At 39.3% G+C, this 17,131-nt stretch overlaps 2 protein-coding genes across 7 annotated transcripts in view; one reads left to right on the top strand and one right to left on the bottom strand.

Moving 5' to 3' along the window:
- MCPH1 (microcephalin 1) overlaps positions 1–17,131 on the top strand; it is a 228,312-nt gene that overhangs the window by 115,532 nt on the left and 95,649 nt on the right. The window contains exon 11 of one of the 6 annotated variants that reach the window (XM_068532034.1): positions 2,203–2,268. The exons of the other annotated variants lie outside the window; for them this stretch is intronic. Within the exon in view, the coding sequence (XP_068388135.1) occupies positions 2,203–2,226 (24 nt within the window). The 3' untranslated portion in view covers positions 2,227–2,268. Of the gene's footprint in view, positions 1–2,202; positions 2,269–17,131 lie in introns of those variants that run through there. 6 annotated transcript variants of the gene reach the window in all.
- Positions 1–17,131, bottom strand: part of ANGPT2 (angiopoietin 2) — a 53,257-nt gene that overhangs the window by 13,034 nt on the left and 23,092 nt on the right. The window contains exons 2-5 of the mRNA XM_068532037.1: positions 11,587–11,742; positions 8,292–8,413; positions 3,429–3,661; positions 1,366–1,493 (exon numbers count right to left, since the gene is read on the bottom strand). Of these exons, the coding sequence (XP_068388138.1) occupies positions 1,366–1,493; positions 3,429–3,661; positions 8,292–8,413; positions 11,587–11,742 (639 nt within the window). The remainder of the gene's footprint in view (positions 1–1,365; positions 1,494–3,428; positions 3,662–8,291; positions 8,414–11,586; positions 11,743–17,131) is intronic.

Genomic DNA, 17,131 nt, shown 5'->3' with positions numbered 1-17,131 from the left:
GTTCAAAGAGACGATACTTTCAGGAGCCTTTGAAATTTCCATTTTGATACAGCGTCGAGTGCCTTTTCTGTAAGTGTTTCTGTTCATTCAGTGTGTAGCTGCTTTTACAGTTAAGACGTAAACATATTTATAGGCATTTAACATATACAGTCATCCCAGAGTTATATAACACTTCACACTGATTCTCATGTAATGTTGTTTTACCTTATCAAAGCCACATTGAAATATTCCCCGGGGAAGTGACCCTTTTTTTTTTTTTTTCTCATCTGAAGCTTAACATCTCCCAAAGCAAGTTCAGGAGGCATGCTCCCTGAGAAATCCAGAATATCCAAGAAAAACCGAGCTAAGCTATACACTAGCTTCTCCTGATGGTAAATTCTGATTCTTGGTTCACTTTTGAGCTTCCACCTTGAAGGAAACTCCAGGTACTTGGGAAGAAAACGACCTGCTCTCATTGATGGTGTGATTTAAGTCTTCCAGCCCATCAGATGGGGTAAGAATGGCCCACCCAGGGAAGCCTTGAGCCCCCTGCAGCAAGTCCAAAGGGTCGGAACTGTCTCCATAACCATGTCCTTGGCCTTTGGGGCTGTGACAGCATTTGCACTGATGGTACAAAAGCACTAGTGGGTGAAACTGCCAGCGCCCTAGAATGAACTAAGGAAACAGTGCAAACCATGCCGGAGTCACTGTGTTCCTCAGTCACACACTTGCAGTTTGGGGGGAAAAAGCCAATTTCACTTCAGGACGTCTCTGACAAAGCAGTACAAAGTATTAATTTTATTAAACCTCTACTGCTGCGGGCACGTCTTTTTATATTCTGTTTGATGAAATGGAAATGAGTATAAATCACTTCTGCACATCAAGGTGCCATGGCTGTCTCAAAGAGAAATTTTGTGTGTGACTGTGTTAGTTGCAAGTTGAACAAGCCTTTTGTTTTTTGGATGGAATACCATTGCTGCTTGAAATAACGATTTAAACATAAACTATGGGTATTCGAACTCTGGTATTTTGGAAGACATTTTCTTTAAAGTTAATGATGCGAGTCTGACACTTCAAGGCAAACAGCTGACACTCTGCATGACTAAGCCAAATGCAAGGAGAAAATAAGTAGATTATCTTATATATTAGATAGACACATATAATAAGATGGATATTTCTACGTCGTTCATATGCCTCGTCAGTGTTCTGTGCCCAGTGGCTGGACTTGGAGCCCTTGGTGAGACCTTTACGTGGGTCAGCGTTTCTTGCTTTGCTCTGAGTGGAGCTGGGATGCATCCGGGGTGTGTGAATTATGTCTGCAGTTGCTCCACTTCTAAAACGACTTGCTTCAAGCCAGGGAGGTGAAAATGGGAGACAGTGCCTTACCTTGATCTCCTCCGTGGAGTTAGGGAACGTCAGCGTGTAGATGCCACTGGTGGTCAGTCCTGATTTGAAAGCTTCCGCGCAATCTCTGAAGATGATTTGTTCTTCCTTAGCAATGAGGGAGTGCTTAGCTGCTTTTTAAAAATAAGAAAGCTTTTAAAAGGAGTTCGTGAAAAGATAAAAGTATGTTATTTCGAGATGCACTCATTTGCTAAGTTTTATTACATTTGAATTCTTACAGTAAGTAAAAGGGAGATGCTAGTATTTTAGCCTTTCAAAAGTTACTCTTTCAGCCTGTTTCATGTTAACTCTCAAAGATTGTTACCAATAATCCATACTTCCTTTTTCTTCTCATCAACTATATGTAATGCAAGTACTTCACAATCAGCCTTTAATAAACTATTGCTTTTTAAAAAATCTTCCGTCTTGAGTAGAATCAGATAAAGTTATTACAGAAGAATAAAAAAGAATGTACCTAAAAATAGTGTTGTCTCTACAGTGGCTGCATCCATAGCCCATTAGCCACGTCCTATCTAGGCAGTGGTGTGGATTGTTTTCCTTTCTTTTTGTGTATCTGAGGCCAAGTCTTTATACATTTCTTTAGACCGTTGGGTGAAGACATTTAGTATTCTTTGGATTTTTAGCAACCGTCTCATAATAGCCTGCGTTAAAGAGGAACCTAACATTTATTTATCTGCGTCTTTGAAATTCTTCCTTTTAAGTCTAAAAAGTCTAGGACTATGAAATTCTTTCAAATTTTTATCCTGCTCTCAACGTTTAGACTTCCCAATCCCTTTTTTGCCACATTGAAAATGTGTTTGTGTGTATGTATTCTTGCAGGTATGTGTTTGTACATCATTCTAGAGACGGAGAAAAGCCTAGGTGTCTGGACCAGGTGGCGTGGGCAGGCATCACAGGTGGGGGCTCCCGTCTGCACACCAGCTGGAAGCACACGGGGCAGACGAAGCCTGTTCTGCTGCTCTTTCTCCTGTGCTCATTTGTTCTGCCAGGATCTGAGCTGCGTGATTTTCTCTACTTTGGCTTATCCAGGCTAATACCTCACACTGTCTTGGTCCCATCAGACATCAGATAATTGTCTCTTCCTTTTCTCTGAATGTGAAAAAATATATGATTTTTTTTAAATTATAAGAGAGTGAAACTCTAGTTGGAAAGCATACGCTACAAACTGGCCACCTGGTGTGAAACCTGCCACTTAGCACAAGGTTGTGCTACTGTTTTTGTTTGTTTGCTTCCTTGTTTAAGTAGAAACCTTGTTTAAATGTTTCTGTAATTAAAGTAGGGATAACCGTATGAGTCAAGGAAAATGTGAGAACATATTTCTTATGGAGGGGAAGAGGGTCTCTACATGAATCATATGTAAAGTGCATCTGTGTCAAAAGAATACAGTTGAAAGGACACTATGAAGCAGACCATAGTAAGAACTAGACCCAATGTTTAAGAGAAAAAAAAAAACTTAAAAATACCACACAGGTTGTATATCATGTCTCTAATTAATGACTGAAGATGCATCCCTTCTTCCCTCTAATATCGAAGAGAAGTTGAAAGGTCAAACAGGAATAAGGAAGGCAAGATGTAGTTAAGGATGTGGTGAGAGAAGGAAACTGGCATTTCTTGGGTACCAATCTTATGCCAGTTACTGCAAGTACCAATATTATCTCATTTAATCTTCACAACAACCCTACAGGCCTAGGATTGTTTCTCCCTCTTAAAAAATAAAAAAAATGTCCACTATGGTTTAGTAACTTACCCAGCCCCAAACATCTAGTTAGCAATGGAACTAACTAAAAGTAGACTCTCTGAGCCCATGAACAAAAGTATGTTTGGGTTGGTTTGCCTCATAATAATTAGTATAAATATATATTCCCCTTCCCCTCTTCCTCCTTTTTAATCGATTCCATATTGAGACCCTATAAAGCATTCATATGAAATATGTAAGAGAAATGTGCTTTTTCTGAAAGATGAGAGTTTTTTTTTAGAATTTTGAAAGATTCGTCGACTACTGGCAGATAAAACTGAAGAAAAACTTATATGTAAACTTTACTTACAGTTTGATGTCGATATCATAGTCAGTAAATTATGCACTGTCTCCATCAGATCATGTTGCTGCTTTTGGAGAACTGAGTTATTCACCGTGGCCGTCACCAATTGTTTTTCTAGTTCTTCAATGATGGAATTTTGCTTGGATACTAACACCTGGAGCTGATCTTTCTCTTCTTTGATTGACCGAAGTTGGACTATGTGCTTGTCTTCCATATCTAGAACTTTCTTTTCCAGGAAACTTGTAAAGGGAAATAATTGGTAGTTAGTGAAGGGTTCTCTGATCACCATCAAAGCCAAGTGCTTTGTAAACAGCTAATCAGTTTCATAATCCTTATACAATCGTTTATATTTATTGAATTTCTGCTTCTCCAAGGCACTCTGTTAAGATGTTAAAGGAGTTGTAAAGTGACAAGATGTTGCCACAGCCCAGAAGAAGCTCTCAAACTTGCTGAGATCAGATAGAGGACATAGATATGACATGAGGAGAAAGTACCCCAGTGAAAATGTAAGGTTCATAGCTAGAAGTTACCGCATGCAGTGCATTTGAAGACCATGGTTCCGCTGAAGAGGAATGTGGACAAGGACAAGGAACCCTTGGTTTGGGGACACCTGTGGGTCAGTGGGGGGAGCCCCGGGCTGAGGACCTTGCCTCTGCACGTGACCCCCTGGGTTACCTGGGGCAGGCCATCCCCTCCTTGGATCTCAGGTGTATACCTATCTAAGGGAAAGTCCACCTCCAGAAATAAATCTCTATCCATAGTGAAGGCATTAGATTAGATGATGCTCTCTGAGACCCCTTCTAGTTCAAATAATCCATGGGTCTGTTGTTCCTTTTTGGGGGCAGTAACATTTCCTGAACCTTTAACCCTGGAAACAACATTACTCAGCCAAGGGACAAACTACCCATTACAGGTCTTACCTATGAGCATTAACAATCAGTATTAATAATTATTATTATTAGAAATCAGTTGCAGTTCTTAAATTTATCCCAGTCCAATAGTCATTGTAAACCAGTGTGTGACAATAAGTATACTGTCAAAGTACCAAGTCAAGAAATAATCCGTTACCGTGATGCAGACATTTGCTTTCGACTTTCATCAGGTTCTCCATATCCACTTTTTCAACTATTATTTCTTAATATTTTTACTGATATCAGCTAACTTATTTTTTTTAACTTGTGTATCACTTTCATTGATTTAAAAACCAAGATGACTTACCATAAGCAGAAGGTAACCTAAAAATAAACGCATAATTTTTTTCTTTTCTACCTAAAATCATTTCTAGGACCATCAGCGTACAGGCAATAGGATATGCTCCTACAATGCTTCACCTAGACAATTAACATAAAATGTACGGACATTTTAAAATCACTAATCTATACTGCCTTCAAAGTGATGTTGCTGAAATTTGTTATCCAGCCAATCTTTTGTTGTCTTTAATATTCTATGAAGAGGCATAAAAGAAAGATGTGATGATCACACGGTCCACAGTGTGAGTGAGAGTGTGAATACTCTGGGATGGATATTAAAAAAAAAAAATGTCTTTCTCCCAAACCTCTACCAGTATAATCCAGAGGTCAATCACATCCTGATCTAAAAGATTTAATCTTAAGATTAAGTACGAGCAGGTACTGAAGAGTTAAGCCCAGCATCGGGTCATCCCAGACCAGGCTGGTTGTGAGCAGCACCATGTATCATTGCATTTAAGGCTGTAAGGCGTCTCAGAGATCAGATTTTAGAGCAACGTTTTGCAAAATGCACATCTGGACCGGTTACTGGCTTGTGCAGTCAATTTAGTGGGTTGCAATAAGCTTTTCTTTTTTTTCTTTTAATAAAAGGACATTAAATAAACGGGATAAAACAGATGAGAATAGAGCATAAACTCATAGCAAGAACTTTGCGCAGCGCAGCAAATGCCATGGTCAGTGTTGACGGGTGATGGGAGGAGGGTGGGGCAGGATGGAGAATGCCTGCATTGCCTGACACTTTGCTTATTAGCATCTTATTTGAATTTCTGATACAGGATGATCAATTTGATCATCACCATAACAGTTGGACTTAGGTACAGCTTAACTTTATATTAACATAATTCACGGTCTGTTGAGAAATGTGGGGAAATATCCTTGTTGGTGGAAACATCAAGGCTGAATCATGTTTCTTTTATGAGTTTGTTTTTTTTTTTTTTAATTATTTATTTATTTATTTATTTTTATGGCTGTGTTGGGTCTTCGTTTCTGTGCGAGGGCTTTCTCTAGTTGCGGCACATGGGGGCCACTCTTCATTCATCGCAGTGCGCGGGCCTTTCATTATCGCGGCCTCTCTTGTTGCGGAGCACAGGCTCCAGACGCGCAGGCTCAGTAATTGTGGCTCACGGGCCTAGTTGCTCCGCGGCATGTGGGATCTTCCCAGACCAGGGCTCGAACCCGCATCCCCTGCATTGGCAGGCAGATTCTCAACCACTGCGCCACTAGGGAAGCCTCCCTTTTATGAGTATTTATTGCCTCTCTTCAGAAGGGGACAGTGTCAATGACAACATTTTTCAATAACAATAATCATATAACAATATCACAATTTAACTGAACTGGTACAAGTAGCCCCTAAATCAATCACTTATTTTAGAAGAAAAAACAAAAAAGGATGACAAGATGAAAAAGGCATAGTATTTTTCAACTTCAGCTGGTGAATCAGAAAGTGTTGTAGTGGCAATTTTCAGAAAAATGTTGACTCTAATAAGTATTTTGACTTCATTGGAAACTGTTCCATGAAGAAGGCAATTGTACATTGGGGGAATTATTGAAGATAATTTAAAATGTGGTTTGTCAAACGTGCAACACATTCACATATTTTTGTAATGATGTTCCTGCAGATGAAATCTTAGGCTAGTCAAAATTTAAGGCACCTGAAAACAGCACGCCAAACTCACTGAAAGATGTAGAATCATCAACACAATTTTCTTATTTTTATTTACTTACAGTTGTTGATGAAAAAAACATTATTATTGCCATTTCATTTCATATTTGTGACAAAAGACAGCGTGATTTCTGCAGCTGCTAAAATGATTATTCTTCCTGCAGGTATAGATTTGGATTTGTTACATATGGTTTTTATAAGTCAGCTGATAAAAGCTATGCCTTTCAGTGTCTGCACTATGGCAGGTCATTCAGAAACAGTTCTTAATGCAACTCCAGTCTGAGTTAGATGTTTGCTGTCTAAGCTGTGGTGCTCTGGTGCTGCAAGTCATGTAGGATTTTAGTTTGCTAGAGATGTTTATTCGACAAGGTAGTTTTACGGAGAAAATGTTGGGATGTTTAAATATAATTTCATATAAAAATGGAGTGAAATTATTGGAAAAGCACACTACTGGTCAAATGTCAATTAACCTGGGAAAAATTGTGAAGGATTAAGGAGAAAAAAATGTGAAGGATCATTTAAGCAAGAATTATCAGAAAATACAGCAGGTTTCTGTGTGGTTGCAATCACTATTTTGCACATTGTAAAGCTTTAACATACAAAGGAATTTCATCAAATCGTGGATGATCAAAAAACGTAGTGAAAGTTGTCAATTGTTTTTTACAGCAATTCAGGTTGACTTTGTATAGGAAAGTTTGCACCTTGTGGTAAATGAAAATATTAAGCAGTGTGTCTTGATTTGGGAATAAGATGCACACTTTTTTAGGCAAAGGGCAATACAGTTTGACAAAAATTTACAAAGATGGTGCCTGGGTAACGTAACTGACGTGTGTAAGTGATCATTTTAGCATCCTTGCGTACTAACTTAGAAAATTATGGTGGGAACCATGTCCAATACCAGGGCGTCCAGCATTACTGCAGCCCGCTCAAAAGAACATTAAATAAGGCCATTTTAACAACATGAAACTAGAGAGGCTGTTATATCTCAATCATTGGTCTCAGACTTTTATTTATTACTTTGCAGAAGAGAAAAATTTGGAACGTTAAGATATTTGGAATAAAAATCTACTTGATTTTCAAAACCCTAAATCATAATGAGTCCAACTTGTTACTCAAAAGACAGAATTGTTTCAGCTTCGTTCTTGATTAACAGGAAAGAATGATTATAAGACAATGAGTTTACAGTCATTTTTGGTTAAGAATAAAGAATCATTTAATTGTGAATTAGAGTGTGTTGTTGCCTGACCATTCTCTATGTCATATGTACATATCCCGATTAGAAACAAGGAGGTAAGCACACCTGGAATGTGAATAGAATTATCCTCATATGTCCCCACCTGGAATAAACCTATGAAAACCATCCCCATTGGTCATCCATAATCTTAGTTTTTGTATTGGTTTTCTTGGGATTTTTTAATATTTATTTAGATATTAATATAACCATATTTAGTATTAGCTTTTGTTTTTACTTTATCATACGCTTTAAGAGTAAATACTGCATCATGAAATGTGCATTGGTTTACAATAAAGTGTAGTTTTCCTGCTGTAGACGGTTTTGCATTGGAATAAACTAAGTCCTCAGAGGCAAAGAACTTGGTAAAGTTAATATCAAATTGCCCCAGCCAGTGTGACTTTTACTGCACAACCCTGGCAGTAGTTTTCCATAGATTCATGCATAATATTGAGGTAGAATTTGGAGGATTAGTGTAAGAGAATCTTTAAGGGGCCAGAGGATTAAAAAACAAAGTTGAGGACTGTTTTAGAAGGTGATGCCCTTCCAGTATTTTTCTCCAAAGCCTCTCCCTACCTTCCCCTCACAAGGTTTCTGATCCTTGTATTATACGTTAAGAAATTCAGCATTTTGGAAGCCACACTTATAATTAATAGTCATATGAAATAGGCTTTCATATCTAGAAAGTGTACAGTTCTGGATTATACATTTCTTTGTATTTTCATTACCTGTTCTTATCTTGCAGTTTGTTTATTTCACTGGTCTGATCCAAAATCTGTTTTTCCAATTTGTTTGTAGATAGGGAATGTTCCAGAAGCTGAAGTTCAAGTCTTGTTGTCTGATTTAATACCTAAATGTAACAAAATAAAATTCCTATTTATTATTTTTTAATTAGATATAAAGTTATCTAAATTATAGGAAAACATAACTAAAATGTTACTTACTTACCCAAGCATCTTAATTTGGCATATTTTTTCATTTTCAGAAAAGGCTTGTTGTGCTGGATTACATCAGAGTGTGTTAAACATTTTTTTCATCACGTATTTTGGAAAGAGTTTAGTAGTTCTGAACAATGGTGTTTGTGTCAAATAATGTTCATTTTCTTGTTCTGCCATGTTTTACCATTTCACACAGTGAGATAATTGAGAGTATAAAATGGTCATATTTAATATATCGGAAGTTGTTGATAAATGAAACGAGGCTTTTCCTCTGCTCAAGACAAAATGCTGTTTTCACATCTGTCAGTAGACAAAGTGTTCAGAAGTCACATACTTCCATTCTATAAGAACGTAGCTCATTTTTAGCCCAGCATTTCCTTGTTTGTATTCACTTGTTTAGTCTTTCTTTCTTCCCCCCCCCCTTTTCTATTGCTCTTTTTCCTATTTTAAAAATCATGTAAACCCATCAGGAAGCAAGAACATCAATATGAAGTAGGAGCTCAGTTTTGCTTTGTGGGCCTTTCTGACATAGACCACGTGCGGTATCTCTGTTCCCATTGTGTTCAAACAACTTAAAGAATGAATTCTTTCGCGTTTGGCTGCGTTTTAGCAGGAAGAGTCCATGACTCACATCCTCTGTGTCATGGTTACTCAGGATGTGACATCATGTGTAAGTGTCAGGCAGAATTGTTGCCCAGAATGAGGGTCCTTGAAAGAAGCATTGTTTGCTCGGGGTCTGTGTCATTCATGAAAGCGGCAGCCCAGCCCCACTGTGCAGGTTTAGGGACGGTCTGGTCCTTAGTCAAAGCTGGATGCCTTCATACCATGAGCACTTCTGCGCATGAATAAAGGCATTGGCCAACCTCAGGGTGTGATTTAATATTAACACCCGGAATATAGATTTGGCCTACATCTTCTTTGGGCCCAGACATTCTGTGTTGGTTATTGATAGAAGGACCTGGAAACTCGGTCTTTTATTTAGCTCCTAAGAGCTATAAAATGAGTTCAGTGGGGGAGGGGTGGGAGGATGGCGTGTGGGTCCTGACCCACCCAGGACCAGTTGCAATGTTTTCCATCACTTTTCCGAAGGCCTCCAGCTGCAGGTGACTCTAAGTTACCCAGGTCACGTGGTTGTCTGTTCTCTCTGAGTTCTCAGGCCTCCAACCACCCCTCACAGTCTGGTTTAATAGTCTGACACCCTGACAGGCTGGAAGAATCTTCATATCAGAAATTTTCATGTTTGGATTTAACCCATTTCACATAGTAACTACCCAGCAGATGCCTTAAGTACGTTGGTACGTAATTCGGTCCCTTGATGTCCTTGCTTGGGCTCCGCCGTCTTAATGTTTTCAGTTGGACATTATAGGCTGTTTTCTTTCCAGCCATCTTCCTATTTTCCTGTTATCCTGGATCAGGTGATATCTAGTTTCACAATAGATTTTTTATATCATGTGACCCAACAAAACCTCATTAACTGCTAGTAAGCCTAACTTACACAGGATGGCAAAGATTTACATCATTGCTCTGTATCTTATACTTTTTTATTTCTCTTATCTGAACCATAGGCAATGTTATACTTCCAGGACAGCTTTTTGAAGGGCTTAATTGCTCATCAGTTTTACTACCCAAAGGTGGGATGTGACCTAAACATTACTAATTTATTCTGATAATTGGCAATGGATATGTTGATACATTTACTTTTAGATTTTTGTGTCTTCTCCTTTTTGGATTTTATTACCTCTGGGGATTACAATTTTCAGTACCTTGTGACCTGTTGTGTAAGATATTTATATTTGTCCTAAACTGCTCTGATGTTATGGAAAGATGTGGTAAGCAAATAACTTCTTATTCTATATTCAGATAAAAATCTTTTATTCTCCTACCACCCCCCTGCTGTTCTCTCTGCCTTATCCAGTAGTTCTCAGATAGACAATGAAAGAATGCTGGTGCCCTTCTCAACGTGGGCTTATTACAGTTGGAAGGCTTATCGGTTCCTTTATTTCTTATCCCCTCCTGACTGATGTTTGGCATTTCTTGGTCTTTTAGCTTAAGTAGCACATAAGAATATGTCATGGGGATCGTTTACAATTAAATCTACATTTGTTTGGTTTTTTTTTTTTTTTTAGCATTATTTATAACTCAGGGTAGGAAGATACTAACTTCATAAGCCTATAAAGAAGCTAGGGTTAGGACCCAGAAGGCCATTTCACCGATGACAAGGCTTGAACTTGAAGCATCTCCGTAAATCCCCCCAGCAGCACTTTTTCCCCACCCGGACTCTTCTTATTGGGTCACATATCGTTTGTCATTCAGCATGGCTCCAGATGAATTTTGTTTTAATGTTTTGCTGTTATTCTTCTAATATTTTCATATTTCATATTCTTCTTTCCTACTACTATTAATTGATAGCTCATGGAATCTTAAAGCTAAAAGGGAACTTGGCAGTCAGTCACCTGGCCAGTCTCCCCATTTCATAGTCACAACCTCAGAGGCCAGGGAAAGCTAGTGCCTTGTTGAGATTCGTGCATCCAATTAATCATGGAACTCAAGGCTCTGGGCCTCAACCACTTCTTCTTACTCTTCTCTTTGCTTCTCTCTCTATAAATTCACACCACAAATTGTACAAACACACACCACAAATTGTTTTGGCAGTTCTGTGAGACTTAGCTTTCATCTTAACTCAAGAGTTAGGGTTAAGCACAAAGCTTCTAGCACTCTGCCTCAGTGCTTTTCATGTCTCAGATGCACAAAAAAGGGAAGGGCTCAGAAATGGAAAGTTTATCTCAAGTCCAGAAAATACCAGTGAGGCAGAGGAACATCTCTCTTGTAGTCAAGTATGAATAACATGAAAATGGTTTGTATGTCCTCAGTAGAATAAAGGTAATATAACTTCAGTAGTAAAAATGAAAATATATTTCCTGATTTTAAATTTCTATCTAGACACAAATTCTTAATTTCTTATCAATTCATCCTTTTTTCCGCTATCCTCGCGCTCTCTCTGCTTTTCCCTTGTTTCATTAGGTAACGATTTTGCGCTAGTATTTGTCTGGCTGGGCCATTCTATGTTTCCTATTTCACTACTTACTTGGGCTTCAACATCAGTTAACTTCCGGGTCTGCTCTGCGGTTTGATTTAGCAGGTTGGTTCCTATTTCTATCATCACAGCGGTCTGGTTCTGCACTGCGTTCTGTTGTATCTCCACCATTTCTTTCTTCATGTTGTCCTGGATGTAATTCTCAAGCTAGAAAAGAACAAGTGTCAGGAAGACGGTCATGAGTCGAATGATCAGAAACCTTATTCCTAATTAGTTTCCCTGCCTTTTAAAACACCTCTTGGAAGTCTTGTGCCTTGCTCTGACTTTGCAATCTTGCTGGGTTTTTTTTTTTATCACTAGCAGTAAAAGACAGTGTGATTTTATGTTAATTCAAAATCTGGCAGCTCAGTAACAGCATGTGTGGGAGAGAGACGGTTCAGATAGCCCTAGAAGTGCACACAGGCAAGGGAGGTGGTAAGACCACGGCTCAGAGGTGGGCAGATGGCCGTGCCGTGCGGCAGGAAGGGCCACCAGGATTTCGCTGTGCTGCATCCACGTTACGCAGGAAATGAAAATCTGGTACGAAGAAGCATCACTATTTCTACCACTTTCTAGACTTGTGGTTTCTCAAAATACAGGCTTCAGAAGACTCTCTAAGATAGAGTATGAGGAGGGATGCACCTTTGGATTTTCCCTGTAACTCAGGGCCACGTTCTGCAGAGACCACCCCCCTACCTTCCCTCTTACTGAGGTCATCACACATTAGACCTGTTAAGTTCTCCTAACGTGTGCATTTTTCACGGTTTCGTCATTTTCTCTATCAGGCAGACTTAATCCTAGTCTAGTCTGTTCATTATCTCACATGACCGTCAGGATTGGTTCTTCTCCCATGGACCGAGGGCATGCCTGCTCATTTGAACACTCGCTTACATGCAAGAGCGTCAACAAGCTAATTCACTGCCGTGGGTATAGATGCCTATGTCTTTGGCAGTAAAAATATACAGTTAAATACAAATGCAGGGACTTCCCTGGTGGCGCAGTGGTTAAGAATCCACCTGTCAATGCAGGGGACACGGGTTCGATCCCTGGTCCGGGAAGATCCCACATACTGCAGAGCAACTAAGCCCGTGCACCACAACTACTGAGCCCGCAAGCCACAACTACTGAAGCCTGAATGCCTAGAGCCCGTGCTCCGCAACAAGAGATGCCACCACAATGAGAAGCCTGTGCACCGCAACGAAGAGCAGCCCCCGCTCGCCGCAACTAGAGAAAGCCCGCGTGCTGCAATGAAGACCCAACGCAGCCAAAAATAAATTAATTAATTAAAAAAAAAAACAAATGCAGGCCGGCCAGGTGTGTGGGAAGGAACATGTGGGCTTCAGGCTGTGCACACCTGCTCCCCTATTTTCCTTGGACTCTAGGTAAGTCGCTCAACTTTAGGGGGGGCCACAGTGTCCTCGTATATATAATAGGGTTTCGGTTTGGTCAGAGGAGTGTTTTAAGGATTAATTAAGCTCTGCTTTTAAAGGCATTGTGCATGTATAACTCTAGGTACTTAAAATTTCATTTCCTTTCTTTGTTTTTCTTAATGATCCAATCATGGGAGCCACAATTCCAGTCATTGGTCTAAACTATAAGGTCATGAGGACAGAAAGCTTATTTTTATTTTCATTTCTTTTTCACATAGTTATAACTCAAAAAATTTTTTTTATTAAATTGGATACTTGAAAGTTGATTATAAAACTGCTTATTTATAAACAAAATCTGCTAATAGTGCCTTTCTTTACAACTCATGATTCTCTGCAGATAAACCATTCATAGAGCTAGTCATCAAACCTTGTTTCTCCTAAAGTGTTAACCCCTGAGTAATTCTATGCTTCTGCCTATAAGAGTGAGAAAATGGAACGGACAGGGTCGAGTTTCTCCCGACAATCAAGGGCTTCTTTGTTGGTGCAGCTTACACACTGTGTTCTGAGTGGTGGTGCAGGGTCGGGGTTGGTGTGAGAGCTGTAGGGCTACTGTTTCCCTGCTGGTTTGCATCGGCTCCATCCCACGCACTGACCGTCTCCCTCCGTGCTGGTTATCTTGATGGTTCACAGTCACCCCCTGGTTCTCCCTTGGTTTGGGCAGATCAAATATAGCATGAAACCTGACAATTACTAGAATCCTGATCATTTGTAAAATCTTGTAGTTGACGCCTTTACTTCTCAATATGAGAAGTGGTCAAAATAGAAAAGACCACCATAGGAAAAAAAATCAGGTACTACTACTTGGCAGTCCAACAAACATGTATAATATAGACTTCATATATTCTGAAGCGTGATAACCCTTGTTACCCTTTTATTAACTAGCTAGTACTAACTAGCTCAGGCCTTTTGGCGGTTGTGGTCTTTCTTTCTTAATTCATTGTTTCCTTTTTCCTTTCCCCCGCCTTTTAAAAATTGTAACTTTTTACAATTTAAATACATGATATAAAACAGCTCATGGATAGAAGTTTGTAATTTCTCCTTCCCTCCCTTCCTCCCTCCCTGTCTGCTCCCTCTCTCCCTCTCTCTCTCTCTCTCTCACTACCATGGGAATAATGGAATTTTTGAGGTTAAAGTTAAAGCTATGTAAGTCATCCAGAAGAGTTGTCTTAGTTACTCTTAACACCCAGCAAAGATAATATTTAGAAAGACTTATTCTGGGAAGTTTCGAACTAGTAAAGATATACTTAAGCTGGGGTTTGGTTTAAGTACATACTCTGAAGTAATAAGTTACAAACTAGTAGAAGTAAGTCTTAATCTTCTTGTTGATTTGAGTACTTAAGAGCTAAATAAAAACGGTTCTATCTTGTTTCGCTCTAAATCGCATAACTAGAAGGGGAAAATGAATCCTTCATCATCCTCAACCCCGACTGTAGAACTAATGAGTCAAATGTGGTTACAATCAACAAGACACATGAGAGGATTGTTTATAATTTGACATTTTAAAGTCAAGTTCCAATTTAAAATTAGACTCAAGAACTTTAAGACATAAAAGACCTAACTTTTTAAAATAAAATTTCTTAACTTTATGGCCACATCTTTCTCTAAGCTTGAAAACAATAGAATATAAATGCTTTTTAAGTCACTATTTTTTCAGCTTTTCAGGATGACGAAGTCTGTGTACGAGTTATGTGTGTGTGAAAGTATATGTGTATGGTATGTTGCGGGGCGGAGGTTAATCTTACACTGAAGCAAGTTACAGATCTGTGTATACACATGATATGTGTATATAGATATTATATATAGTATATACATATATAGTTTCTTTATATAATATGTACAACTAAAAAAAGTAAAATTCTATATGATACTGACCCAATTGCTAACTAATTGAAGTCTTTGAGAGAAAAGTAAAACACAAACAGGAATATCATGTATTAGATACTTTGCGTTGATTCTCAGCAAGATCTCTGCTTTCACCCTTGACGCAGCGAAATTAAATTAAGGTTTTAAGAGAGATGGGTGATATGACAGTTGAGTACTCTAAGAATTAAGAACGTACTTAGTCCCAGAAACGGTAGCAGCAGTAACAACCACAGTAACTCTAGTTGATGTTTGTTGGTTGCTTCCATGTCTCAGTTACTGAGTTCATCTCTTTCCATGGACCACAGGTGCCCAGTCTCACATGGGCACTTCTGGACTGGGGTGCCTGGAGCAGACTGGTAGTTCAACCCCGAGGGCACACTGCACTTCCTGCCTTTTAACAGCCAAGAGTGGTACATCCCAAAATTGCTGTGAGCGTGCCTTCCAATGTCCAAGCTTCTCAGTGCCTTAAAGAAAAAGATAGACCACCTACCACACAGTTAAGGAAGGGGAGGGGGTCATTTTTACTAATAGAAAAGCCTAGATTTGAAGACTACCAATGACGATTTTTATCTCCTGGGACATGACAAATGGGTATTTTTCACCCCCAAAGACTAGTAGTAATTTTTTTAGAGAGAAAGACTCTGAACATTCATTACGTAGTGTGAAAATTGCCCATTTAATGCAGGCTTTCCCTAAATCACTGCATGTGCCTGAGCATACGACCAAATCTAGAACTGAAGCCAGTTTGGCTGATCCACACGGATACATGTGCTTTGAAATTCCCCCATCTCTTGAGGTTGACAAATTAGTTCTTTTCTAGTTTGTTGCCTAAAAACGTCTTTGTTTAGTATCTCCTGTATTTAATTGTCTGCAACTGAAACCCAGAAATCTAGAAATCGGCCCAATGAAAGTTCACTCTAGTATAAGGAGGTCTCAGTACAAGAAAGAATATGAAGCAAATGAGATCTTTCCTCTCGCTGGCAGCGTCCAGCTCCCCTTCTCCTGCAAATGTTTCCCGTCCTTGTTGTTTGCGCTTAGCCACTCTTATCAAAACAGTTCCAAGACACTTGAGCCTCCCCAGGGAGGGATATGGTTCTTTCTCGTTTCACATGGGTGGCTTCACATACTCATATTTTGCAGGAATGTTTGACATTGCCCTCATGTCTGAAGATGATTAGGCAGTGATTCTCATTTGTGGGTCCAAGTGCCTCGGAAAGGTTCCCATTACAAGTTAGAAAGAATTGTGTGGACGTTCATTTTGTCCTCGTCTTAATTAATGGTCCAAGCACGCTTCCATGTGTGGGTCCTTGAGCTCTTTCTGTTTCCTTCGGGTTCAGATGGATTATCCAAACTTAAATGAACCTCATAAAGCTATTGCTATGCTTATACTTGCATAGATTCTTGCTTGATATTATTTTTTATTCGCTAAAAAGAATTACACCCTAAACACCATCTTTTAAAAGTTGGCCACACATTGAAATTCAAGCAGCCAGAAGAAAATATTTTAACACAACATAGGCATATATATTTTTTTCCATGTAAAATATGTCCTGAGGTTTTTCATTACTCCCCAAACATTTGGAAAGATCAAATTTGACAGGAAAAATAAGTCCATTTACGAAGCAACTGTGGCAGATTGATTACACACTAAAATATTTCCCTGGCTATCTTCCTTTTCACCAAGATTATCATCATCATTTTTTGTACCAAAAGGAAAGTAATCTCGGAATTGGCTGGGGAAAGGAAAACATAGATAGTATACAAAAATCATCCCTAACTTCAAGATTTTGATGTTGGTCCCTTACCAACTATATAGATCCTGGTTGAGAGATCACTTCTACTTAAACAAAGCTCCGCGTCCTGATGCCTTTTAGTTCATTAGGTTTTGTCCATCTGAATAACCTAATTTCCCTAGGAAGTTAACAAATAACTTGAGGTTTCCATTGGAAACATTTTATTCTATAGCATTTCAATTTGGAAACAAGATACTATAACTGTTGTCTCTTCCTCTCACACCCCCCCCCCAAAAAAGGATGTTTTTTCCTACCTCACTAATCCCTCCGACTTGATCCCTTCTTCCCACCAAGGTCTGCCCTCCTTTGTCTTCTGGGTTGTGACGCAGCCCCTAACTCTGCCTCCATCCCGCCTGAGAGTCAGGGCGCTGGGTGCAGCTTGATCCCCCTGCAGCTCACGTACTGCACTGCACCTGCTCCTGTGAAGCAAAGCGCAGCGCACACCCTTCTTGGCCTGTGCCCTGTGATCGC

This window comes from Eschrichtius robustus, chromosome 21, assembly GCF_028021215.1.
Source record: "Eschrichtius robustus isolate mEscRob2 chromosome 21, mEscRob2.pri, whole genome shotgun sequence".
NCBI classification, from domain to species: domain Eukaryota; kingdom Metazoa; phylum Chordata; class Mammalia; order Artiodactyla; family Eschrichtiidae; genus Eschrichtius; species Eschrichtius robustus.
Note: the sequence above shows the minus strand (reverse complement) of the source record. Positions and strands in the feature narration are given on the sequence as shown.